Genomic DNA, 27,883 nt, shown 5'->3' on the forward strand with positions numbered 1-27,883 from the left:
TTGTTTCTTTTTTTTGTTTATTAAAAAGATTCAGTCCACAGTAGTTCAGAGTTTGGCACCAACAATATAAAAACATGTTAATCAAAATAAAGTGTACACCCCAAAATAGCATTGAACAAAATGCTCGAATAACAAGGGATAAATAAAAGAAATAAAGGGGGGAAAGGATTTATGAAACTACAATAAATCTCATTTGGAAATAATGGTGAATCTTTATCCATTTTCACTTTTGAAAATGTATTTTGGTCAGTCAGCTCTGGGTTTTTTCAATTTTAGAGGTGATATACTTTATGTACACCCACATCATAGAAGAACGTCTATACTTCAACAGTCTAAACTTTAATAACAAATGTTTTTCAACACAAACTTAAAATGAACAGTGCTTATCTTTTAAGGAAAGTTTGTAGTTTAAAAAAAAAATGTAATCCAAAGACAATATTACTGACCAGTTCTTCTGCTCTTTATAGTAGGAGACAGAGTGATGACTTATTTGAACTGCTTTCAAAACTAAAACGCTCTTTACTATAAAGAATGCTGATTCAGGTTAAAACAAACGGTTTCATTTCAAATTTGACTATAATGTTGCTTTAAGTCAGTTACACTGAGAGGAGCCATGAAAGTTGTCATGGAACAAAGCAAATACATGTATGGCTTTGTAAAACAACACTCTTCCCTTGATTTGGAAATGTCCAGGGACCCACAAAAATCACTTTATCACTACCTAAATGTCTTCTGTCAACATCTTAGTTGTAAGTGAGACTCAAAAAGTGAGAAATGCAACAAATGTGGCTGCAGGTATTATCAAGGACTAGCAATTGTAGTGGTTTATAAAGAGAATTGTAAAGGAATGTGTGTAAATCCAATAAAAAAAAAGTACACAACAATACTGCATCTGGTGTGTGGGGAAGGGCTGGCAAGTTTGTGGTGACAAAGCAGCAGGATTTGTGCTCCGACAGACTGTGTCAAAAAGAAGTCCTAGTTTTCGTTTCAAGAACAGAGGATCACAAACAACATGGAGAGTTGGACGGGTCTTTGAACAGGCACAGAGGTTGATGGAGAAAAGTCTTTCTTAAGGCACTTAAAATTTAGTGTGGTGGTGGGAAACCCTTGAAGGCACACATCTAATGGAGAGGTCTTCTTTTCACGAGAGAAGCTTCCTTCCTGAAAGGGGTTTCAGGTCTTCCTTTTTCTTTTTCTTTTTTCTTTACACTCCTCTCAACTCTACTCTGCGGGACTGTGAGCATCTGCAAGCAGCTCCGGCCTCAAGCATTCAATGGGACACTGGATGTTCTGTACAACAGAGACAATAGGAAAGGATTAGTTTGTATAGCGATGTTAACTAATACAATCAATCTATAACATAACAAATAAAAACTGAATGAAACACATTTTGAAGCTTAAATGGATTCAAATGATTCACATTAAGAGTATACGTTGTGTAGATGTCTGAATAAATAGCATTTATTCCTGTGTTCTTAATTGATCATATTTGTAAATGCAGTGAAACAAAGATAAAGAGTGAGACAAGTACCAGTTTGCGTAGTGCGTTTTCTCGGTACCGGTCAAAAACATCTGTGCTAACAGGCTGCAGGAGGTCAGCGTCCACATCAGTATGTGCACCCGGTCTTCTACAGTTCTCACAACGCCAGCCCTAAAGGAGGAGTCCAGAGATTAATGTACAAAACCAAACAATTGTCCACAAGGTTTCCACTTATACTTCAAGTGAATGCACATACATAAAGTTTTGACAGTACTTGGAACATTATCATGTCCATGTGCAGAGTGTTACCCACCTGTTGCCCTCCATAGCAGGTGCAGGTACAAATGGCACCCAGATATTCTTTCTGCCACTGGTTCCCCACCTGGTACATTTTCCCATCATCGTAACATGTCGACTCATCTGGAGGATTATAGTTGAGTGTTAAAGAGCAACTGTATTAGAGCATACGTCTCAAATTGAACAAATTCAAAAACTGATTTTTTGCCCACGCCGCTGTAGCGCGTTTACTTACGGGGTTCACACTTGAATTCTCCCTTTCCATTTCCCAGACAGGTGCAGCTCATCATGTGTCCATTTTCGGCGTGACGGTCCCACTTTTCACCAATGCGATAGTTGTAGCCATTGTCGTGACACCACTCTGATGGAGGAGAAGCGCGGAAAGAGGAAAGACAAGGGTGGGGTGAGGTGTAAAAGGAAGGGAACGGAAGATGTGTAGAAGAGAAGAGAGTAAAAGAAACAGCAACATGAAAGAAGAGTAATGATCAGTTTATAAAGTCACATATTCAAGCTTGTGGCCTTCAGAACATTGACATAATACACAATTTCCCATGTCACATCTCATCTTCACCATGCCAAATAACTTATAATGCAGAATATAATGACAATTAAGACCAGACAAAGTTTAATTTGCTTCCACATGAATGTACACATGAATTGTTCCAGAGATGAGCTAAAACCTATATGCATGGATGAAGACCTCAGTCTCTAGTATTGTCACGCACAAACACAACAGATTGGCCAGCATGGGCAATCTGCACACGCAGCTGTGTCAGTAAACTTCTGAAGTTTAACTGGTTGTTAACATGTAATACATTGTACAGATAATTACTCCTTACAATGTATTTATGTAGAAAATATCAGCTATTTAGAAAAGGGGTGCACAACCCATACTGGCATGTTTTTTTGAGTACAAGCTGCAGCACATAGAACAGCAATAGTGAACTACATAGAATTATCGGGATTAATTCCATGGCATGTTGGGAGGTGTTTGCAAAGCATGCAGGGAAAGGGTTATTAAGCCACTCACTGGATGAATCACACCTAAAATGACCACTGCCCAGGCCCAGGCAGCGGCACCACAGCTTGAAACCCGTCTCAGACATGCGCTCCCACTCGGAGCCCACCTCGTGATAGGTGTGTGTGAACGTATCGTAACACACGTCCTGGTTAGCGGTGCCAGGGATGTCACCTGGAACTGAGGATGGGGGGGGGGGGGGAAAAGTTTAAAATTAGTTTTGCTCAACTCCATTGTGATAAAAAATGAAACGATTCATCGTGTACATGACTGTACCAGCATTGCCGACAGTTACGACTTCCTCCAGAACTTTCTCTTTAGCTCCGCCCCTCATGGCCTCCACTACGACGTTATAGGATGCTCCGGATGTCAGTCCGATCAGCGTGGCGCTGTTCGATGTGCCGGGAAGACGCATCTATATGGACGCAGGCAAAGTTAATAAGTGGTCTTTACATTCTTATAAGTAAATATGTGTACAAGTCTGTGTGTGCCTGTGTGTGTGTGTGTGTGTGTGTGTGTGTGTACCTGGAAGCCCCTTTCCTCCAGGTGTGTGATGGGATTACAGGACACCTCGTACTCTGTAGTCTGAGGGATGGGTTGCCAGGAGATGGTTGTGATTGTCTGCGCTTCCTGGGGCAACTCCGTCTCATTGTCGGGGAAACCAAACGCAAGACCCGACAGAGGAGTCTCGCTCACCTACAAGATGAAACACACATGATGTCACGAGGGGGAAAAAAATACTGGGACATGCTGACAGAAAAGCATAAATGTTCTTATGTTCCATATTTAAGGCTCAACGAGGGAATTTACTTATTATTTATTAACTGAACACAGAACTGTTTGTCGACCCTGGTCCGACACACCTGATTCAAATCAAGCTCATCAGAAGCACTGCAGACGCCTGCTAACGAGCCACTGATTTGAATCAGGTGTGTCACAAACATGCAGGGCAGTGTTCCCTCAGGACCAGGGTTGGGAAAAGCTGCTCTAGATAACAGAACATCTTATTATCTTTCAACATTCACATACTATTACATCAAAAGGTAAGTTATAATACTTTTATTTAAACAGCTATGGCAAGAACATTAATTGCAGGTCATTCTTCTTGTGGGCCAATGCAAGACATACAAGACATTTCACACACCTTGACCAAAGGCACTCTGTTTCCATCAGGACCCGCTACAGGGATATAGACTAGAGGTTCTCTGAGAGTGGGTCTCTGTCCCTCTTTGGGTCCACCAAAGGGGCCATGAAGTCCATGATTAGGTCCTAGGTTCTGGTACTCAGTGTAAATGTGCTGGCCCTGCTGGCCTGGTTGGCTCTGACCACTGGTGCCAGCCAAGTGCACATGGTTGGAGTTGAAGCTGGTCACAGAAGAAGAGAAAGATAACAAAGGTCAAAAGACTGGAGGTATTTGTCTAGGTTATAATTTCAGATATGAGCAGTTAATATAGAGCTCCTTACATCTTGTCGTTGAAGGACTCTGGGACATCCAGAATGTCCGTGCTGGGCCGATGGGGAACAGGAAGCTGCGGCAGCTCAGGAACCAACAGCTGATAATCTATGGCTGGCTCTGCAGGCCAAACAAATACACACATTCACAGGCGTAAATCAATAAATGAAATGCAACATGTTCCCAATAAACACAACAAAACAGTTGTTACATTCGCTGAGGGAAAAACAAATTATATGAGTTTAACTTTGCATTTGTGGTTGTTGGGTTAAACATTTGGTTTAAAATGGAAATTGCAAAATATATTTTAAACTTCTAACAGTTTACAAATTTGGCCTTTGGACTGTGAATGAATTTACAGCAGAATCCAGTAACTCTGCAGTTGAAGAACATTAAAACCACCAGGGGGCAGCATAGTCTCACTTTCAAACTGCAGGAGCTATAGCAAGTGTTGACTTGTTCCTCTCAGAATATTGTTATATCAAAGGTGATACCACAAGCTTCATACCACAAGTTATTAAATCCTTAATTAAACATCTTAATTGTAATATTATGACTATATTCCTTGTCTCTGAGCAGCAGGCCTCGAAGTGTTTTAATGATTTCTTATAGATTAAAAACACATTTTAACGTATTTATACCATGAGGTCTGTCCTTTTTAGTGTACATTTTCGTTTAGGAAAATATGCCTATACTGAATGTTGAATGGCTGAAATGTCTGTTTTAACTTGCTTGTATCGTCACGCTATAACAGAGGCTTGACATGATTTACTCACTGAGAAATAGTTTCCCCCGCGGGGGCAATAAAGTTTTTGCACAGATAAATGCATTATAATATTCAACGTGGTGTTTAGTTTTACTATATAAGAAAGGCAGATTTAAACAGAATAAAGACAAATTAAAAGATAAAATCCACAATTAACGGTCACACATGTACTTACGTGTTCTGGCTTTGCCCACTAGAGGTGTGCTTCTCAAAGCATTTTGCAGTGCAACAATCTTAATGACGTACTCCGTTCCGGGTTTTAGACCTAGGAACAACAAATAACAATGAATGCATTGTTATTTGCCACATTTGCACAATCTGTCACTGTGTATTTGTAAACATTAACCCACTCACCACTGACAATGGCGTAGCTCTGGCCAGCGTGGGGTCTGGGGGTGACTTCACGCGGCAAACCGCCGGCCTCCTCGTAGGTAACATAATACCCAGTGACCCCTGGGCTGCGCGATGGCTCCCAGGTGAAAGAGATGCTGGTGGGGTTCAGGGAGGTGAAGCGGATGTTTGTGGGTGGGCTGACCACGGGTTTAGCTGGAGGAGATGCACATGAAAATCAAATCTTCATACCAGTCTTTCAGAAAAAACGTGTTTGGACAGCGTTTACGGATAATTAGCAGATACACGCTCACCATGATCACGTCTGACTGAAACTAGAGGACATGGGTTAGTGTTATTACCTGTGGTGGCTGTGAGCGTGAGCGGTGCACTGCGTCCATTCCCTTTCAGTGTGTACATGTTGATCTTATAAGTCGTGCCTGGCTCCAGACCTGAAATAACGAAAAACCTCATGAGGGACTGTGTGTTACAACATTAAGAGTCACGTCTCTGCACCTTTGTGACATCTGCCAGGTTATGACTCGGGTATTTACACGCTTATATCTGTGTACCTGTAATGGTGAATGCCCGTGACTCTGGGCCAATGGTCTTATGAATGGGTATGAAGCCTCCTGAGGAGGAAGTGGGCGTGGCCTCCACCAGGAAGCCAGAGATGGTTTCTGTCTTGGAGCGCCACGTCAAAGTGATGGCAGAGTCATTGACGTCAGAGATGCGAACGCGGCGAGGTGGGCTGATGTCTTCAAAGCAGATGAGGAGAGGGCAAATAAACGAAAAGTGAGGGTGTAAATATTGTTGTTATTATTATAATAATAATGATGGTTGAGTGTGTGCAGAACACTGCCATGTCATTGTTTTTCTTTAATATCAGAATCTCAAAAAGGACTCACTCTCCAGTGTGGTGACCTCTCCCTGCACTGGCCTGCTGGTGAGAGAGTTTTTCAGAGCATAAACATGGACCTCATAGGTCGTTCCAATCTGCGGGGGAAATGGAGAATAGCAAAATTAGAGACATTGGCGTGTCACTGCATAGCTCAATCTCCCCAAATTTTGTAAAAGCCTACATTCATAACGGTTATCCACATGTATGAAGCTGGCTATGTATTCATTTTGTCAGTGAGCTGTAACTTCATAGCATGAATTTGAATCAATGCAAAAGAACAAGACCCAATCTCACCATGAGCCCAGAAATGTGAGCCTGAGTGGCGTCTGGTGCCAGGTTGATCTCTTTGGTCGGTCCGCTCTTATTCTTTGGGTTCACCACCACACGGTAGCCTGACAGGCCTTTGAGGCCATTTAGTCCATTTTCCTGACCCGGCACAGCCCAGCTTATTGTGAAAGAGGTAGGGCCAACCTGGGAGTGCTGGAGGTTGGTGGGAGGTGAGATAGCTAAAGGAAAGAGAGAAAAGATAAGAATTTAAGTTAAAATTTCGTTTCTAGATTGTATTTATCACTCTTTTTTCTGCCAGATTTATAAAAGATTTAGAACCTTTATCCTTTCTTACCTGTAGCATATGTTCCAATCACTGGGGTGCTCTCTGTGCCATCATGCAGGGCAATGACCTTGACAGTGTATTCAGCCCCAGGCTGCAGACCGTAGAGAACAGTGGACTCGGCATCGCCTTGGGGAGCGGGAAGAAGCTCTCGCTCGCCTTCCTCCCCACTGGAGTACAGGACCCTGTAAGATGTGACGATTCCCTCGGGACTGTCCCAGGAGATCCGCAATGTGGTGGAGTCCATCTCCGAGAAGCTGAGGTCTTTGGGACGGTCAACGTCTGAGGGGAGAGAACATCAAGAAGCCAAACGAGTTACTTGTGTGTTACTTTTAGTTATTTATTTGCTTATTACTTTACTTATAATAACAATACTCACTTGTCAAAGCATTCACAACCAGAGGAGAGCTCTCACCATCTTGTCCAAGAGCGGACACACTCAAGGTGTACTCTACTGTGGGCATTAAGCCTGAGAAAGTAATCTCTGTCTGGTCTGGGGTAAAAAAGGATATGAGATTTTTACCATTTCAAGATTTAAAAGAAGTTTAAGGTAATAATAGAGATGTTTTTGTAGCTAATCAAGTACTTTTGGGTAAGACATACCTGGAGCCACCACCTCAGTAAAAGATGGCCCTTGTCCATTTCTGGGGACGCCGGTCACCCTGTATCCCTTGATTGGCCCTTGAGCAGGGCTCCACCTCACTGTGACACTGTTGTCATTCACCTCTTTCACCTCCATTTCAGAGGGAGAGTCAACACCTAGCAGATGGAGATCGGAATTGATTAAGACGGAAAAAGCTGACAAGGGAAACAAAAAGGACATAAAAGCATAATGTATATTTGTGTGTACCTGTTTTGTGTGTGACATAGATTGGAGTGCTGGATGCAGGGCTGTCTCCTCTACCAGTCACGGCATAGACAGTGACTGTGTAGTTGGTACCGGGATTCAGGCTAGAAATGGTAGCAGTGGACTGAGAGCCAGGCACTGTGAACTCCTTGGGATTACTGTGACCTCCTGTATGAGGAAAAAAAGCATTTGTCGATGTTAAAGAAACCGTTTTAAAATCAGTAGACTGAAGAACTTAAGTCTTTAGTGGAGATGAAAATGAAGTGACGTGTAAGAACTTGACAAAAGCACTTAATTAAACCAGTATCTTGGTCTATTATTGTGAGCTCACCTGTCTCTCCGTGAGTGATCCGATAATAGCGCACAGTTACGGGAGGAGCATCCCAGCGGATGGTGATACTGGTGGGGGAGGAGTCTAGCACTTCCAGGTCTGTGGGAGCATCGGAGACTGGAGAGAAAAAAAAAAAAAAGAAGAAAAATGTCCATAAATAACACATTGATGACAAAATGGTGAATAACTGTAATAAATCAAATCAGTTTCATACTTGTCTTCTGTGTTCCGCTGAGCGGCAGGCTCTCCTGAGTCCCACTCACAGCAAAGATGTTAACCAGATAGTCGGTGTCTGGCGCCAGACCCGTCAGAGTGAAGTGGTTCCTGGAGGGAGGCAGCCTCTCATCCTTAGACCTCCCGCCGGTGACCATCTGGTGGCGGATGCGGTAACCAGTGATCTTGCTCTGAGGAGCAAACCAGTGGACGGTGAAGGAGTTGGTGAAGATCTCAGAGAATCGCAGACCCACTGGTGAATCCAGAGCTGAGGAACGTTGAGGGGGGAAAAAGCAGAATGGACGAAATTTACTTTTAGATACCAGTGTGTATTCTTGTAGTGATATTCATCCTCCAGATCTGAAAGACTCACCTGTTGTCTGTGTGCCGACAACGGGAGAGCTCTCCCTCTGCTCATACACACACACCACACTGATCAGATACTCTGTATTGGGCAACAAGTCTGTGGACAGGAGAGAAAGACATCAACACAAGTGTCTGTGCACTGAGGTCAATCCTTTGTTTTTGCTGTTACTTACTCCTCAGCACCACGCTGTTACTGGTGCCTCCAACAGTGGTTTCTGTAATATCATCTTCATCATCAATGGGGTGATACCTGAATAAATAACAGCAAAGATAGAATGATTTACATGACTTCTTTTTATAAAAATCTACATATGATGCACAAAAATTTAGAAATTTAAGAACATTTTTGTACCTGATGTGGAAATTGTCGATGTCAGCGGTGTTGGGGACGAGGGGAGCGACCCAGGTGACTTCAATACTGTCGTGTCCAACCTCGCCAAAAGACAGATCAGTGGGAGCGGGTACAGCTGTCGATAACAAGGAGCAGCTTGATTCAGAATGATTTCAAACTGGTCATAGAAATCTAACAAATGGGCATTTAGATCATTCCCAGGTGTAAATAATCAAATTAACGATAGCTTTACAAAGAGCTTTCCCAGTTTCACATGAACTGAACAGATCCGTCATTAATTAGATCAGTAAAAGCTGTGCTTTTTCAAAAATATAGGTGAATTATTTTTAAATAAAAAATATACTATATAATATATAGTTAAATATGTACAATCCCCTGATTGCATGAATTCTAGTTTTTCATCACCCCAGAATGAGCCTTTCATATCCATATCGGGAGCACTGTGTTTTTACGATGGACCAAAATGGACAAACTAAACACCTTTTTACACGTTTTAAAGCTTACCTAAGGCAATAAATGTCACTAAACTATACACACTGTACCTGTTTGTATGTGTCCTCACAAAGATAGACAGACAAGTGTGTGTGTGTGTGTGTGTGTGACTGAAGATTTACGACATCTTAAAAAGTGAAAGAACAAGCAGTGTTTGCATTGGGGGGCAAAATGAGCCTCAGTTTGATGAATCCATCCTCAACTCAAACCAGATGGTCCACACACACACACACAAGATTATTAAACTGGCTACACAGCATGCAGAACAATTAGGTCTGCCGTTAAAAAGGTTTGCTTTGAAGAGCCATGTCTTAAGGTTAACAAGAATCTTATTACATTGTATAACGTCAGCACACGCCGTGTGATTTACGACCGTCTCAGAGAAAACAAAAGTCGTACAGTCTTAAAAAAAAGGTCAACACTTCATAACTACTAATACAGTTAGTGCTGGAATATTTTCAGCAGAGGGTCATGGATCTTACAGGTCTGTTGAGTGAGCGTGGTGGGCTCGCTCTCGCCATTCTCCGTCACCGTGATCACGCTAAAGTCGTAGTCGATGCCGGGTTCCAGGCCGTAGACGGTGTAATGGCCAGTGGTTGGCTGCACCATGTCCTCAAAGATGGGCACGCTCTCGCCAGCGGCCAGCACTGTGATCCTGTAGCCAGTGATGGCTGTGGTGTTGAGCGGTGACCAGCGGAGGCTGATGGTGGTGTCGCTCACCTCCTCGAAGCTGAGGTCCGTCAGCTGTGGGATCTCTGTGGGCGTGGAGAGGGGATTGGGGGGAGAGGGAGAAAGAGAACCCGCCGAAACAGACAAAAAAGTGGAAGGCGAGTGCCAGAAAGAAAGACAGACGGACATGAAGAAGCAGTGGTTGAGATAAGCCAAAAAAAATATCACTTCCAATAGGTATTCCAACAGATATATAATCAATATATCACACCAATGGAAGAGCTGATGCTAAGGGATACTCTTCCTGGTATATATTACTATATTATCTAGTGAGATTTAAGCTGTTATTCAATGAAGTGTCTTCATTGAAATGCTTTAATATATATCCAGGAAATCAAGTAATGTCCCTCAGCTGCTGGTTAAAGGTTAGAGCATCAATACTATAGATCTTTTGCCTAAAGCGTGGTCTTACCTGTTCATATAAACATTCTGGAGAATTAGAAATTCAGTATTTAGTCTCCATTGGGATCCCTATCTCGTCTTTGAACCTGCTCTGTTGTTTTCTAATGTTGAATAAGCCACCCAAAGCTCACCTGGTGTAATAATCGTTGACACAGGAGAGCTCTCCATGTCATCCTTAACAGTGAAGACACTGACATTGTACTCCACTCCAGGACTGAGGTTCTCCAAAGTGCAGGAGTTCTGTCCCGCCTCCACAAACTCCTCCACACTATTTCCCTGCTGCCCATCGGTGGGAGTACAGGTCACTCTGTAGCCAGTGATGTCTAAAGGGAGAGACGTGAGAGACATTTAGATGAATTAATTTGGATTATTTGTTGTTTTTTAAAGCACATCTCGGTCTGCAGGTGTGTGTCTGTACCTGGTGTGCTGGCTTCGCTCCATTGCACGGTGAGCTCTCCAGTGCTGGGGTTTTTCTCCAGGTTGAGATCAGTAGGAGGAGACAGAGCTGGAGAGGAGGGGCGGAAAGAGGAGACACAGAAGGGGGGAGAAAAACAAAAGGGACGGGCCATCCATTTTAAAATGTGGCAGGAGAAGAATAGCAAAACATAGGAGGCCAGAAAAGCCCAAGACAAGGATAACATTTGGTTTATACTTACGAGTGACAACACGCCGTGTGATAGGTGTTCCCTGCTCATGGCCATTTATGACTGGCTGCACACTGTAGGTGTACTCCACTCCGGGTGTCAGGCCAGAAATGAAAATACTGCCCGAGTCAGAGGTCACGTCTCTCGGGGCCTCGCCGCCCTGACTGGGACGTACTGTCAACTAAGAAATGAATGGATGCGGAGTCAGAGAGAGAGAGGACAGGAGGACACGGATTAGAGGAAGCACAGGAGGTCAGAAGGTCAGAGTTCAATGTTTTCCCAGGAAGCCAGCGGAACATTCTCATCTCTGGCGTGACATATTGTGACACAATCCCATTTATCCTGTCGAGGATGTTGTTCCCATTTTCAGCAAACTCGTAAAAAAGGGTCAAAAGTACAACTGATGTACTTTCAGCAAACAGAAGGAACTAAATGGATGCTGCAGTATGTATTTTATGCATTAGTGGAGAACGTACCTTGTATCCAATGCGGGGAACTGGAATCCAGGACACTACAATGGAGGTGTCGGTCACATCAGTGCTGAACTGAGGAGCGTTGCCCATTGGTGGGTCTAAAAATACAGACCACAAGCATGTCATTATCAGTTTCTTTATAGTATGACCAGAGAGTAACTTTCAGACACACTGCCCTTAACTTTGTTTGTTTAAGTGTGTAATTACTCCAAGATAAAAATAGTTTTTTGTAGCCTCGGAAGCCTTTTATGTGTATTTTAGCTTAACGCAAGCCACCGAGCCAGAGCATGTGAGAGCATTGTGAAGCAAACGCTAACAACTCAAATGAAGAGAAAGGACATCCTTCCTAGTATGTGAAGGCCACCGTAGGTCCATGAGGGAGAGGGGGGAGCAGAGGACTCCTTAGACCCTAGATCTCACCATTAGACCATTTAATATCTCCTGTCATACCAAAAACTAGGCTAAAAGGCAGAGATGGAATAATAATAATGGAAGGATGTGATATGAATTAAGTGGATTGAATTTAATTTGCACATTTATCATAGCATACACCAGTCAAACTTCAGTCCAGCCTTAATCTGGACCTCGGGCACCAGACAGACACTCACTTGTGGTGAACACGGCAGTCTCTCCTTCGCTCAGCGTGTTGCCTTGCTCCGAGTGAAGCGTGGCGACATACTGCGTGTCCGGCTTCAGGTTGAGGAGAGTGTACTGAGGGAAGCGAGCGGGCAGCCGCAGCTGCTTGGGGTTGGAGCCCTCGACGGTGAGGAAGAGGCGGTAGCCGGTGACTTTGGCGCGCGGGGCGTACCACAGCATCACAGCGCTGTCCTCGGTCACGTTGGTGAAATGGATATCTGTGGGAGCGTCGGGCTCTGAACGAGAGAGACGTCAGAGAACGCCGTTAGATTTCCTTAAAGTGCACCAAACAGTTCCACACGGATGTGGGTTTCATTTACGATCAACTTAATTCATTACTCACTGGTAGTTTGCTCCCCAATAAGTGGTAAACTTTCTTCTCCGTTGTGAATAGAGTAAACATTGAAGCGGTACATTGTGCCAGGCTCTAGGTGTGTCAGTTCAATGTAGGAGTTCTGCGTGACGGGCAGAGTCATCTCCGTCTGCGGGGAGCCAGACTCATCGATGGGGACGGCGGTGACGCGGTAACCTGAGATGTCGCTGCCCGGGCCAGACCAGGTCAGAACTATCTTTTTATCCGACACCTCAAAGAAATGCAGGTCTGTGGGAGAAACCACTTCATCTGTGGACAGAAGAAAATATGACATTGTAAAGCCGTGAAACAAACGTCCCTCGTGCTTTTACGGGAGAAATGAAGCCTTCATCTACAGTATGCGCCTAACAAATCGTGCCAAACGCGACATCACATAAAGTCCCCACTATGGCTTCCCCAGACATGCATCCGAGGAGGATCATTTAGCACCACGTTGGTGTGAATCCCTTCTAAGAATGATGGGTTGTTTCTCACCAAATAGCTGGAATAACTCTGTTGCAGCTGTTAGAAATAAAGCTTCTTTCCACATGAGGGAAAGGCCCCACACAATCCAAAACGTTTAAATTAGAGCATAATGCTTTGATACTATAGGGCCGAGCCTATATTCAGACTTATTACAGTGTTTATTCTCCTTGTTTTGTGACAATACCGTGTATCCCCACTGTATCGTACAAGGAAAAACGGATTCATTCCATGACTTCACAGCTGTGCGTCAAAAACATGATTATTTACGTCTGTCACCGTACATTATATCTATAATTCGTCTCCACAAACATAGCAGCACCTTTATCCCATCTCACAAAACACTTTTCCGACCCAACAGCATGTTTCCACCTGGCAGACGGAGAGGCTTTACATAACTGGAGCCGAGCAGAATAAGAGCGCACCAGCTGTCGAACTCGATGACTTCACTTTCCATCGGAAAACTCTTTACTTCGAAGATTGAAAACTGAAACTATGACATAAAAAAAGGCAATAAACAGGCCACTACAAAACTCGCAGGTTGTTTCTGGAGAGTGTGGCACAGGGAGGCCAAATTGGGGAGATTACCATCACCTACAGACTTGGTATATACGACTAGGTATACACACAGTGAAGCACTTCTAAATGTCATACTAACATAGTAAAAAAACCTTTTCTATTCTGCAGATAAGCTTGTATCTCAGTCCTTTACCTGACAGCGGCTCTCCAGCAGTGTTGACCTGTACAAACACAGGCACACTCTCCAGGCTGTCCTCCACAGCGTAGATGCTGATGTTGTACAGGCGACCAGGCTGGAGGTCACTCAGCGTCACAGACGTGGCAGTGTCGGGCAGATTCAGCTCTGTGCTTTCACCTTCCACCGACGGCGTGTAGACAACGCGATAACCTGTGCAGATGAGGAGGAGGAGGAGACCACAGACAGAGGGATGAGCCACAGAAAAGGTAGATAGATTTTTGTCTTGTCTGACTGTGTCTGTAACAAACCTGTGATAGGAGCCACTGGTTTTGCCCAGCTGACCACAATGGAGGTTTCTCCCACCTCCTCCACTTCATGCTCAACGGGTGCATCAGGTGCTGTGGAACAAATGAGACGTTAAAGTGCGTAAGGGAAAGTTATAACCATGTTCCTGGCACATGTTGATTGGATTGCTCACAGATGCAAAAAACTATATTTCAGTGTAACAGCAGGGGGAGGAACATGAATTAAGAGAAAGAACTCACCCGTGGTTTGTGAAGTGGTGAGAATGAGATTGTCCTCCCCACTGTCTGTGACCTCATAGACATTGACAGAGTACTTTCTCCCGGGAAGAAGATCATTAAGGTTTACTGAGGTAGTTGTTCGAGGAAGGTCTGGAAAAAAAAAAAAAAAAACACCAATTGTATTTTAACATTTAGTTTTCCCTTGCACGAACAGTTAAATAAAAGGTTAAATATCTTACACGGGGTATGCAAATGTGTGAATATATAACGGCAGTTACCTAGCACCACTGGCTGCCCAGTGCTCTGTCCCTGCTCAATGAGCTCATACTCCACTCTGAAACCAGAAACTGTGTCGGAAGCTGAAACCCAGGAGACGACAAAGCTGCTGGAGGTGATTTCAGTCACAGACTCGGAGGTGTCGACGACAGGTGGAAGCTGGGTGGTCTCGCCTTGTGCTGTAGCCACTACGGCAGAAACACAGATGGGAAAACAACACGGTTGGCTTATCGCTGCAGCTAAAGAAAAGAGCTGCCAACACTAACCAGGACACTCCAGCATAATATTGTAATTATTATTATTATTATTATTATTATTATTATTATTATTATTATTATTATTATTAATAAGACATTTGTCAGCTCCCTGAACTCACATGATCCGTAAGTGGTGGTGAAGTCAAAGCGCGTGACCTCTCGCCCACCAAACCGAAGAAGGCTGATCAGCTGACCCTCGTAGGTGATTCCCGGCTTTAGACCAGAGATGGTGTAGGAGGTCAGATGATTGGGAATTAACACCTCCATCCATGGGCTGTGGGTGTTTTTCTGTAGAAAAAGATGTAAGTTTTAAATATTCAGTCCATGGGAGCGACGGCTATGGAGAGCAGACGATGCCCTAATGAAGGATACTCACCACTTTCCATTTGAGAATGTACTGGCTGATGTGAGCAGACGGTGGAGCGTTCCACTGAATGGGGTGGGAGTTGGGTTGATTTCCAGATTCTGTGATAATCACCTGGACAGGACGGTGGCCACCTGGGAGAGAGAGACAGAAACAGAGGGGTCAGCAGAGCTTTTTGTACTCAAAACACGTGAAAAACTGAAAATGGATCAACTGTAATGTGCAATATTGTAAGTTGAACCCCAAGTGTTGCAAGTGCAAAACTCCTAAAAAAAAGAATAAATGGAAAATAATTTGCTTTTCTATGATCTTAAGCTGTCCTTATGAATGTGAAGCAACATTTTCCTGAACACAAGACGGAAAGAGTGGAGGGGGAGAAAAAAAATAGCACATCTCTGTGAGATTCCAGCACATATTTCAACTCCTCGACTTTCTTTCTACTCTCGACCCTTGTTTTCTTGGAAGTATTGTTCCGCTAAAAGGAATACTTTGTATGACGGAATTTAATAGTCACACTAAATACAGGAATAAGTAAAAGCTTCGGGAATTTAACAAAAAGTAAAAATGATAAATAAAATACAAGAAAAAAGCATCATCTGTTTTCACCTTGTGATGACGGATAGACTTGGTGATGCAGAAGATGACGACAACATCAGAGACAACAAATCCCTACGGAAAATGTGGCCTCAGTGAACGACGCGGAATTGTATAATAAAATCATGGACTTAACTGTGCTGGATTAACCCGCTTTCCCCCATTTTTAACGTTTAATTAAACTCCCCAAGGCCTCACTGCAGGCTGCCAAACATCTACCAGCTGTCTAACATTTGGGCACATCTGTTAGTGGATGCCTTGGAAAACCTTGCGGTGGCGAGTTTTGGAGCTAACAAGAGCATGAGAGCGAGCGTCTGACAGCGGCACACTGAACGTCGCGTACAGCCAAAATGAAATCGCTTAAACAAACAATGCACACGCATAAAGACAGAGTACGTCTGGTTAGTGGACGTAAGATGAGAACGATGATGTCACCACTTGCCCACATTTGTAGTCTGCGAGGATGAGAGGACGGCATCAAATCCTCTGCAGTGTCAACAAAGGTCACACTGCGGAGGCAGAATCTTGACATAAGCTTTGCCGATAGAAATGGGTAGCTTCTATAAAGAAGTGAGGTTTTCTGACCACTCTTCCAAATAGCAGACTTGTAATCAAAGTTTCTGAGCAAGTGGCGTGGTTAACCAGAAGTTGCTAGCACATACACAAACCTCAAAAACAATCTGGGACCAATTACTGTCTATTACAGACCCAAGGGCCACTGGTGAGTGTGAGGGTTACACAGATTCAGATGTGTAGGACTTGTATGCATGCACACACACACACACACACACTCCAAACATGATATGCATATCACATACACACATCTGTAAGTCACACACACACCCATTTACTTTCAAACACAGACACAACAGTCAGTCTTGATACAGGTAGACGCACAGCAGGATCGTAATAAAGACAAACCACAGCAAAGGGACGGGATATTGAGAGCCATCTTAACAGGAGGAAATGATTTTAAAAGATTAAATGAAAACCCAAACAAGCAGCAGAAAAGAGGCGGCGGCAACAAAGGAAACGGCTCTTTAGAAGAAACGATCAATGTAAGGCTCAATCCGGGGTTGCCATTTTTACCTTTTATGGTGTTTTACTGAGTTGGCAAAGTGACGTGGTGTCTAGATCTGCTCTTCACTGCCCTTAAATCTTTTTTTTTTTTTTTTTTATATTCCTCGGCACGCACTCACACACACACACACACACACACACACACACACACACACTCACACACACACACACACACACACCAACAGCTGGTTGCCATTATGGCCACTTACGGCAGAACAGCGCCCTACATTTTGTATCTCCCATCAACCTGCTGCACACAGAGCAGACGAGCACCAGCTGAAATGCTCCTTTACATTAAGACTGAAGCTGAGCCTCAACCTGCGGCTACACTGACACACGTTTATGTTCACTGAGGGATTTGTTGTGTTTCCGGTACACGTTTGAGAAATGAGAAATTACGTGCCGTAAAACATTTGGGAAGGTTGGGAAAAAATGGGAACTACATTACATGTTTTACCCGTGGGTGACATAGATCAAACTGCTCATTCAGTACGACAACATGGTCAGCTGTAATGTCAGAATGCTCCAAAAGGCTGTGATGGAGAAGGAATGTGATCTGGCCAAGCTTGGTTTCACTCCCTCACTTACTTTCTACAACTTAATCCTCCACATGAGGCTCACGGGAGGATCTGGAGCCAATCCCAGTTGACATGGGGCAAAAGGCGTAGTACAGTCCATCACAGGGCCAACTTACAGAGATGTATAACCATTTTCAGTGTCCGTTCACCTAATACCCAATGTTTTTGGACAGCGGCAACAGCGGAAACACGGAGAGTGTCGCCGCGTGGAGCTGATGGGCTTAATCGATTCAAGATTCGGTGATTTATTGCCTCACATGCATTGTACAAGTACGCCAACAGTGAAATTAAATTGTGACTACGCCGTTTCCCGGTGCAAAATCAGCATTGCGTGAACTAATTTGACAACGGTTTGAAAAACTAACATTAGGCTTGTAACCGGAGGGTCGATAGTGACAATCACTAACGTGCACGTGCAAATAAAAGTAATTCTATCCTTTTTTTTGGTTTTGCATTAATGTTCCAAAAGCAGTAGGTAAAAATGTGACTGCTAAACAACTGAAAACTCGGCATACTTAAACATAAAAAAGGTAGTATTTAGTAGTAAGTTGTGTATGCGAGAAGCACTCACACATACAAGTGTGGTGTTTTGTACAGCTGTGGCAACAGTGCAGGGGTTGTACCACATGCCAGCAAGAACAAAGGCCCGGAGTGGGGGGTGTATTTGTAGGAGAGGAAATCACACCCCCCTCCCACCTCCCTGTCTGTTTCACATCAAAGTCGTGGGCCTCATTTTCCAGGTGACTTAAGAAATCACTCAGCTCTCCATCAGAGGTATCAGTAGCACATGTCTATGTAATGGCAACTGTGAGCCAGTGTTATATCCTGTTTAACATCAGTCATCTACCTTTTTGACACTAAAAAAAAAATAATTCATGTAGGGTACACCTTCATGCCGGAAACAAGAGGAGTCAGAGGAATATAAAAACAACCATTTAAACATGCTGATAAAATGAAGTAAGTAAAATAAAATATACAATTCCACCAAAAAGAAAGCAGATGGAGAGGAAATTAGCACATTCAAGAGCCAAAGCCGATAAAAACCTGCATGTACTGCGGAGTCACTTGACCCTGATTCCCGCTGCTGGTCAAAAACCCATTTAAACTGAAAGAGGATCAGGAGTCACAGTGACATAACCTGGTTGGAGGAAAATGTTGCTGCACAAGTTGACCTCGCAGGAAAGTAACAGACTCCAGACCGTGACAGACACATAAACAGTCTGACCTTTTCTTAGTCTTGTAAAAGAAAATGTAACATCTTACCAGAGTATGACTGCTGGGGCTCACAACTGAGCTCCCCTACGCCGTGGCCATAGCAGTAGCACTTGTACATAACTCCACGGATGACTTTGTCCCAGGTCTCTCCGATCTGATAGAAAGTCCTCGTCTCGGGCTCCTGACACTGATCTGAGGGCAAAGTAATAAGAGACCGGATGATGCAACTTTTAACCCCCTAAACTCTCCTTACCCATGTCACAGTTGGGGGGGGAAAACATAACATAAGGGGAAAATACAGTTTATATAATCCTCATTGTATTACATTCAATACCAAAGTTGAGACCCACCAATGGCATCACATTTCCAGCGGCCGCGTCCCTGTCCAAAGCACGAGCAGTTCATCGTGTATCCCTCTTCGTGTTGTTTGGTGAAGGTCTGATTCACCTCATAGGTGAGACCATCGACAATACACTGATCTGGAACGGACACAAACACATGACACGTGAAATCCGATACGTCAAAGTTTGTGTATTTGTGTGTGTGAGTTGCAGGTGCAACTGAAGCCGCCTACAGCACAGGTGTGCAGGCTCACTCTTAACCTTTTCGGCAGGTGAGTGATGAACGGACACATGACCTTTCACCTCTTTTCTCTCTCTCTCTCAGAGAATTCCAATATTACTCTGTAATTACTACACCACCCACACTGAGAGACACACACTGTCACAACAGTCAACACCCAATCACTTATTGTTTTTTCTGTCTCTCACTCAGCACATTCTCATTCATTATGTCACTTAATTGGACGACTGTCCTCGTCCCTGTGTACAAACACCTATACAAAGACCTATTTTGTCACAGGCTAAAACTATTATTTCTGGGTCAAAGCCCGGGGGTTTGGAAGTGTGTCACATTTTAGTCGATTAAACACCATATTTGCATTTGTTTTACCACAACGTAAACAAACCGAGTGTCTCACACACACACCTTTAAGCTGGGAGTAAGCAACGCAGCTCCACTCTCCTCTGCCGTTACCGACACAGGTGCATCGCATCATGTGATGGAGAACATCGTGCCGTTTGTCCCACTGGTCTCCCACGCGGTACATCACCCCCTCGCTTGTCGTGCACACCTCTTCATGGGCTGGAGCACAGAAGAGAAAGCCAGTTAAGAAAAGAATATGCACTATGCTACTTGTGTTTCTGTGTTTTAATGCTCTTAAAATGTTAAGAAAACCTATGAACAACTTGATATATCGGATGCACACGATGCAGTGAAGCGGTGTGCACACAGGCATTAAAATAAGAACAGGAAAACACATCCTAATGCATGATCACCCATGGAGATCAGTGACTCTACCCTGTAATTACGACGCCAGGCTGCAAAGGGATACAACCGTCCTGGAAACACCTGAGCCCGGAGATTTGATTCAAAGTGGAAGACAGCTGTTTTGTCTCGTGCGCATGAATGACTGTATTTGTTCGCCCACATGTTCTCCTGTTATTAAAAGAGCGAGTGGTTTTTATCATTGAAAGATTGAAAGTTTGCAAAGTCGGAGGAGACAGGCAGAGACCTGCATGTGAGGAAGTGCGTCTGTGGGGTGGAGACGGGGGAACTTCTGCCACTTTGTCAATGCAGAACCATGTGTTCTAACTGGACCACCAGTGTGGAAAATAATGATAATAATAATAATACTACAGACTTTTACCCTAGTGTGTGGGTGCTTAAGAAGCTGCAGAAGTAGGCCTCCACATATAAGTCCACACTGCCTCAGTAGTGTGGCAGTCAAGCAGGTAGAGCTGCAGACCAAACTGATATGCATGTATGCTCATGAATGCATCTGTTTGCAGAAGTGGAGAGAGACAGAGAGAGATACGGTAGATCTGGTGTCTTGGAGCCCGTCCAGGGCCTTTTCTGTGTCAGGGAGAATCTGGAGCGGAGCCACACATCTGGTTTGTGAACGCGGAGATCCTTTGGACTTTGCCTGATAGCCGTGCATCAAGGCTGCAGCTGGGGCAGACTTTCTTTGTTTGGGACAGTGGAACTGCTCAAGTGATACCCCTTTACCACCTTTGTCACCTCACCCTTTCAAATTACCTGAAGCTGGTTGACATTTTTGAGAACAGAAATCATTCAACCATTACCAAAAGGTGGGTGTGTTTGGTCCAAACCTATGCATCAATACACTACATTTATTCCTTTAGAACAAATGAATAGCTTATACGGGTAATTTAATTAGTATTTTAATCACTATTTAATACTTAACTGGCTTTTAGGACATTGCAAACAAGCAATAACCCCCAAGCAGAACCAGATTCTATGTTTTATAGAGATTGGAGAATGTGAGTCTGAGCTCTTCTCAGGGTGGATCCGACTGTGTCAATGGCAGCTTGAATAATGAGGCTGAGCCCCGAGTGTTGACTCACAGCTGGAGACCATTTGCCATGCCATCCCGAGAGCACATGGCAGACACTTGATTTAAACTTCACCATTAACATCTCAGCGAGCATGTTTGTTTTGGCAATCACCGCGGAGTCATTAATGTCAATATCAAAGACTCCCTGCTGCTTTAACTACTAGACTGACAGACAACTCGCGCCAACACTGGCTGAGGGGCAACCAACACTGTTTGTGTCCGTGTTAAATCTTGATGAGGTGTTTTTAAACATCAGGGTGTTGTCTCAGAGGTGCATCCCACACCTACAGGCTATAGACACCAGGTGCCCGACTTCATTTAACAAGTGCAAAACACTAAAAAAAAAAAAACACCATCCATCTGTTTGCTCCAACGCAAGAAATCTTCAAACGATAAGTCCTTTTGAAATAAAACAAATTCAATGATCCAATTCAACCTCAGATAAGTCCTGTGAAGCTTCCTCTTTATACCGCCTGCTGCCAAACAGACTCATCTATCTTCTATCTGTCTGCTTTTTAGCCTTTCTCAAATGCTTTGATGTAGGCTATAAGAGACTGTTTTTGTTTAAAATGAGATGTACAGACATACGGGGGCATTGTTACAGAAGCAGCCTCCAGTGAGGGTTGTCACAGAGCGGAACAGCGACAGGACATCGACACACTTCACACGCGTTGAAGGTCTCCGATTCCACAACGGCGCCATGCAAGCGGAATGTCACACGCGAAGGTGGCAATATGGCGACGTCTTTAATCCACTCACACACAAGTTTACAAAGAGCTGTTCCCAGAAAAAAGACAATCACTAGCTGTGTTTGAATTAAGTGCGTTTGGCATCTGCTGAAGACTGGCTTTTAGTGAATAGCCAACGTAATTATGTGGTTTTGTAATTCCCACGGCCAAGCTTGTTAAGACATCAACATGAACTAAAAACAATATCTGAAGCTCCTTTTAGTAATCTTTTTTACTGCACGTTGGTATCATCAGTACCATTACACCACTCTTTCACAGACATTAGTGCAGCATCAATGACCCCCTAGTGTTTTACTGGCTTCAGCCTCTGTTGTTACCCATGGAGACCTAATTAACAACTAAACACCACAACAACACATTATCAGAGAAGGTAACAGTAAGAACTGTAAACAAGGCTGCGTCTGTTCCATCAGCGGCGACTCCTTTCTAACGTCACTCTGATAATGTTCATGCTAATTCAAAGAAAAATCACCCATTAAGCCTTTTCATTGTTGAAGAAAAGAGCAGAGAGGACACAAAGGCTATGTTAACTCCACGATGCAGACAGGGCGGAGATACCTTTCACTTAAGACTGGAAGAGGAGTTGCAATTAGCCGTGCTAATCACATTAGTGAGCCACATGGCTGCTAAAGCTGTTCTGAAGTTGGTCAGTTTGCCTCGCCTGAGCAACCAGGTCTACAGAGAGACTTTTAAAGGAATACTTTGTGCTTCCCAACCTCAGTTTTCCCTGAGTTGAGAAATATTTACATTATTTTCTTTGTTACGTGCCCAACAGTGACTAGGTCCTGTTAGCGTAACTGTTAGCAAAGATGGCGGACACTGTTTACATTCTGGGAATGAGGTCCTGTCCCCCTACGAGTGGGTCTCATAGGGGGACCAAGGGCACGTAACAAAGAAAAGAATGAAGCTAATTCTCGACTCAGGGGAAACTGATGTTGGGAAGCACAATTTAAAAAAAAATAAATAAATACTACCCCTATTAGTCCATTATAAACACTGATATCACAACATCTACCAGTATCAGCCAGATATGGTCATCAAACATCTTTTGAAATAGTTGACAACGCATTTGTGCGATAACCAGCCATTTCAAACACAAACTGTAACAAACGTTCTGCTCCAATGAAGAAGAAATAAAAAGTGATTTCAAACGCTGTTCAGTATTTACAGTCAGTTCTTAGTATAGTAGTTTTCAAGGACTTCCTGTTTGTATCTCCTTCTACTAAGATTTAAGTGAATAGTTGAAAAAAACATCTCTCTACTCTTAAGGATTTGCATGTAGTGATTAAATATTTCAACACTGTTATATCCACTGTAGGTCACACTGAACAGAAAATGTAATGGCTCACAAATGACTAAAAACACTTCTTTTACTTCTCTTCCTCTGTTTCCACTTACCAGCCATGGGACAGAAGCCAAAGCGCTGCTCTGCGTCATAGTCGGTTGTGGTGCCACACCACTTCATGCCATCTCTGCGTCCATCTGCAGTGCAGTCAGTGTAGTTTCGGCCGTTGTACAGATAGGGGAACTGGCACAGAGCACCGTTAGAGTTACCGCCTCGTGTCGCCACCATCACTGTTGGAAAAAAAAAAAAAAAAAACAATACTTGGCGTCACTTTGATTTATTTCAAATCCTGCTGTTGTGGTGTGTGTACACAGTATTAATCATGATGAGTAACGATCACAAACCCCAGATGTGGTGCAGACGCATGGTTTTGATTTAAACTAGTCAGTCATTAAACTTAGCTAGTTGATTATAGAGACGGTGACTAATTTCGGCCCACATGCCTGTAATTTATTACTTTTAAATAATCATGCCATTGTCAGTTTATCTGAACAGAAACAACATTTCCAAGAATCAAAATGATTATGTTGCACACTGTGTATCCAAACATCCAACTCACATGACTCATAAATAAGGTATATAATATTATTTTTCACTTATGATTATGATTATTATTATTATTATAATTTGAAATGACTGTTCACCATTCTTCTCTGTACAGAAGGAATACTTCTGGTCCGTCTCAAAGTCAGATGAGGTGGAACACCACAGCTGTCCGTCGCTGCGTCCATCAGAGATGCAGGAGTGGTACGTCTTCCCCTTGTAGACGAACGGGAACACACAGGGCTGACCTCCAGAGTTGCCACCGTACACTGGAGCTGGTCCATCTGGAGGAAGACGGAGGAAAACGTCTCATGAACATCGTGTGAACCTGTTGATTTGTGTGTCAAAATCATGGTGATTGATCGCTTACCCCACTGCTCACAGCTGATTCCATTACCAAGACAGGTACAGATCATCTGCTGGGTTCCCTGGCTCTTGAACCAGCGCTGACCGATGAAGTATGACAGTCCGGCATCTGTGCGACAGGGCCCGTCCTGGGGAGACTCGGGCACATTGGCAGGCTGGTACACCGCGGGCTGGATGTTGGTGATCACACGAGAGCCAGTGCCTAAAATATTACACGAGATTCAAGTCAGATGTAGCAATAACCTCACAGACGTTAATCACTTTCATGACGATGTTCAGAAAAAAAACCAGAAGGTTCTAATTAAAATGGAGATATAGTGGTACAAAAACAAAAAATATATCTAATTATGTGATAGCTGAGAATCTTATGTTAAATAGACCAGGAGAAATAACTGCTAACAACTGTCAGGTCACAAGTGTTTTCCTCACACCCTGTAAGTGATTCAAGACACTTCACACACATTTTTTCCCACCACTGTTACTATGTTTAAGTCCCCCCTCTTCTTCCCCCTTCTCTTCATTTCTGTTACACTTCAACATTTGGACACTTGGCACCTCTTATCACCCGACCCCCCCCCACAGCATCTGTCTCTGGTGTACGTTCCTGTCTCAACACAGAGTGCGAAAGGGGTGTGGGGTGTGCAGGGGACACTATCAGTTCTCACCCAGGCCAGTGGTGTGAAGTGAGGCATGTCGCTCACACTTCCACTCCCCGCGGCCGTTTCCTGTGCACAGACACTGGAGCAGGTGGCCTCGGGCATCCGTCTTAGTCCAGGTATCTCCGATACGGTAGGACGTCAGGGTGTCCTGGTCGTTACAGCGATCTGAGAGAGAGGATAGTGACTGGGATTAATTAGGCAAGACATATTAACATTGAGATCCTGTGGCTTTCTTCTTTTTTTTTGTAGAAATCTTCAGAGGGGTGTGGGTGTGTGTCTCCTCCTGGCCACCAGCTGTTTTCCATGTTTGTGCTTTGGTGACAGTGTTGATCTTTTGCTGAACATGTCTGATAATCATTTATCGATGACCTCCTCTTTGGAGACCACCGTGAAGTCGTTGCAAGCGACAGAGAGTCACGAGGGGATCGTGTTAACTGCCATCTCGGGCAACAGTCCGTTTGATCCAGGATTGGAGTGTTGGTTTCAATTAGGAAACACACATGATAAACATTTCCTCCGTTGGTTGTTCGAATCATCCAACAAAGCATGCGCTGCACTCTTCTGCTTAAGCCTATTAATGAGGCTACAGCTCTTCGGGGATCAAGTTGTATGTGAATGAACATGTGTGGAAAATGAATTCAGTATTCTGCATGTGCGGATGTGAGAATGTGACAATTCCACTTACATTTGTGAATATATACACACTTCAAAAACACGTGCTAAGTTTGTTTAAAAGTGATTATCCTTCTTACTTCTGGAAGTGCATGTGATGCGTCCACTTCCCTCCCCGAGACAGGTACAGTCCACCACCATCCACCCTTGGTACGGCTTCTCCCACGTCTCCCCGACAACATAGGATGTTCCCGCTGAGTTGTCATAACAACGCTCGGCTGCAGGGAACACAAACACACAAAGTTTGAACTTGTACTGTTATTTTTGCAGAAATCCGTTAGAAATACACCCTGCAATTGAAGTAACTGAGCGAATAGCTCAGAAAACGAATAACAGAAGTGACCAATCGTTCAAACTTCTCCTCACATGCAGTCATTTGTTAGTCAGTCACAGTCTGAATGACTCACCGACGGGTTTGCAGGTCCACTCTCCCTTGCCGTTACCCAGACAGACGCACTCCAACATGTATCCCCCTGTTTCGTGGGGTCTCTTCCAGGTGTCACCTATTTTATATGAAGCCCCGCCTTCATGGCAGCGATCTGGTGGCGCAGAAGGAAAAAGAATGTTACGTAAAAAACACAAACTCAGACATTTATCCAATTATCTAACCACACAGCCGTGTGGCACCAGTCGTTTATCAGCTGGAGAGAATATGGAGATTAACCAGTTTTAATGGCAGCAGTCTGGCAGACTAGAAGAATACACACGTGGAAAAACATAAGCTGGAGTGTGTGGTCTGCAGTAAGGAACAGTTAATAGAGGAAGCACACTTACTGGCAATGGTGCAGCTGATCTTCCCCCTGCCAGAGCCGATACAGGTACAGTCCCAGATCATGCTGTCCTTGGGTCTCTCATAGGTTTCTCCCACAGTGTAGTACTGCTGGTTGATTTTATCGTAGCACCTTTCCTCTGCTACAGAAAGATAAAAAATGGTTCGTACTGCATCTGTGTTTCACTAGAAGACAATTAATCTGAGGTCAGACAACAAACTGACCTTCAGGCTTGCTTTTACACTTGATACCAGCAACTCCATGGCAGGTACAGACCAGAGTGCTCCCCAAATATTGCCGTTCCCACTGGTCATTGATGGAGTAGATGTTGCCATTCTCTGTACAACCGTCTGACAGCAGAGAGAGAGATGTGAGGGGGGGGGGAGGAGTTGATAAGACTTTGGTTTGAGCTGGACTCTGGCAGCAGGGGGTGTAATAACAATAAAACAACCCCCCGCCTTTGCTCTTACAGTATGGGGAAAATCTGAGGGGAAAAAAAAGAGATACTCCACCCACACCCACACCCACAAAACTCTGTACCTGCGTACCATTTCCTTTTTACATGATGGAAACACCAATATAGCCACTGGAAAATTATAACTTTGACTTCTAAACACACGGGTGATGTCAGGGGGATGAAAGGGAAAGCCAAATACACACACCATAATAAGAGAAAAGGCCTCTATCAAAAATACACCTCTTATTGTTCGGGGCGGTCAGGACTTCACCAGTGTCTGTGAAACTGACTCTGGATGTGTTAACTTGACTTCAAAAGGGGCCAAAGGCTGAGTAATAAATCAGCTGCACAGACTGGAGAATAATATACACGTTTTCTCTCTCTCTGTCTCTCTCTCTCCCACCAGGCCTGTTCTTTGTTCACATCCCATGACTTCACATACTGCAGACAGCTTTTTGTACCTTTTTTTTCCTTTCTTTTCTTAAATTGTAATAGTTCCACATTTTCAAATGGAAGCATTTAATTTTTTAATTTTTTTTTTTACATTCCTGGGGCTTTGGAAGTTTGAAACATTCACACATGGATTCAATTAAAAAAGGGTTATTGTTGATGTGGAAGTGATTTTTTTTGTGGTATTTATCAACCAACTGCAGGGATGCTGGAAGTGATTCACGTGATGCATTAAGTGACAAAAGGTGGATTTTAAACAGCCTATGATGTCAAAGTAATAGTTCAAATTTAGATTTTATTTTTTTTCCATTTTTGACCCCTGGTGGCCCCCGCGATTGTGGGGACACACATTTACTCTCATGACAGTTCCCTTGTAACAAAAAGGGAAAAAAGAGAGAAGAACTCACCCTGGTCGACTGAGGCGGGGTAATGCTCCTGCGGCTGCCTCCGATTCCTGTGCGTCTCTTTGGGCATGCAGTTCACCGCGCCCCCGATACAGAGCGCAACAAGCACCCTGGCTATGGTGCTGCCAGACATGGTGTTTAAATAATGAGAGGCACTCGACCTGCTGCAGCACACAACTAATGAAGGATGCTCCCTGTAAACTCGTGTTCCTCGCTGTGAGCCGCTCTGCTCCTGCTTCCCCGACCAGCCCGATCCTCTCCGCTCGTCTGCGGCCCCAGTGTGTGCAGGTTA

General features: G+C 43.9%; 1 protein-coding gene across 1 annotated transcript; it reads right to left on the bottom strand.

Moving 5' to 3' along the window:
- On the bottom strand, positions 1-27,883 carry fn1a (fibronectin 1a). The gene is made up of 49 exons (XM_058615122.1): positions 27,595-27,883; positions 26,505-26,630; positions 26,285-26,422; positions 25,918-26,049; positions 25,591-25,728; positions 24,845-25,003; positions 24,184-24,381; positions 23,915-24,097; positions 23,324-23,500; positions 19,748-19,903; positions 19,111-19,239; positions 18,809-18,952; positions 15,306-15,427; positions 15,049-15,217; positions 14,675-14,860; positions 14,418-14,546; positions 14,181-14,270; positions 13,888-14,082; positions 12,684-12,962; positions 12,313-12,576; positions 11,708-11,802; positions 11,244-11,412; positions 11,006-11,092; positions 10,719-10,910; positions 9,939-10,211; positions 8,965-9,079; positions 8,786-8,862; positions 8,620-8,709; positions 8,248-8,514; positions 8,034-8,150; positions 7,706-7,870; positions 7,459-7,614; positions 7,235-7,348; positions 6,868-7,137; positions 6,540-6,751; positions 6,253-6,340; positions 5,917-6,102; positions 5,707-5,796; positions 5,369-5,560; positions 5,190-5,279; positions 4,260-4,368; positions 3,940-4,159; positions 3,321-3,491; positions 3,072-3,210; positions 2,808-2,975; positions 2,013-2,138; positions 1,794-1,900; positions 1,532-1,651; positions 1-1,290 (listed from the first exon to the last, which is right to left on the bottom strand). Exons 1-49 carry the CDS (start codon positions 27,722-27,724, stop codon positions 1,222-1,224), a joined length of 7,518 nt encoding a protein of 2,505 aa, XP_058471105.1. The 5' UTR covers positions 27,725-27,883; the 3' UTR covers positions 1-1,221.

Source organism: Solea solea, chromosome 2, assembly GCF_958295425.1.
Source record: "Solea solea chromosome 2, fSolSol10.1, whole genome shotgun sequence".
NCBI classification, from domain to species: domain Eukaryota; kingdom Metazoa; phylum Chordata; class Actinopteri; order Pleuronectiformes; family Soleidae; genus Solea; species Solea solea.

Bases quoted from the DNA above. Each gene is read 5' to 3' on its own strand.
- fn1a (XM_058615122.1), bottom strand. From the start codon at position 27,724: ATGTCTGGCAGCACCATAGCCAGGGTGCTTGTTGCGCTCTGTATCGGG. The intron at 10,911-11,005 runs GTACAGACACAC...CTCTCCCTTTAG, and splicing joins GAGCGAAGCCAGCACACCAG to ACATCACTGGCTACAGAGTG. The intron at 6,341-6,539 runs GTGAGATTGGGT...TTTCCCCCGCAG, and splicing joins CTCACATTTCTGGGCTCATG to ATTGGAACGACCTATGAGGT.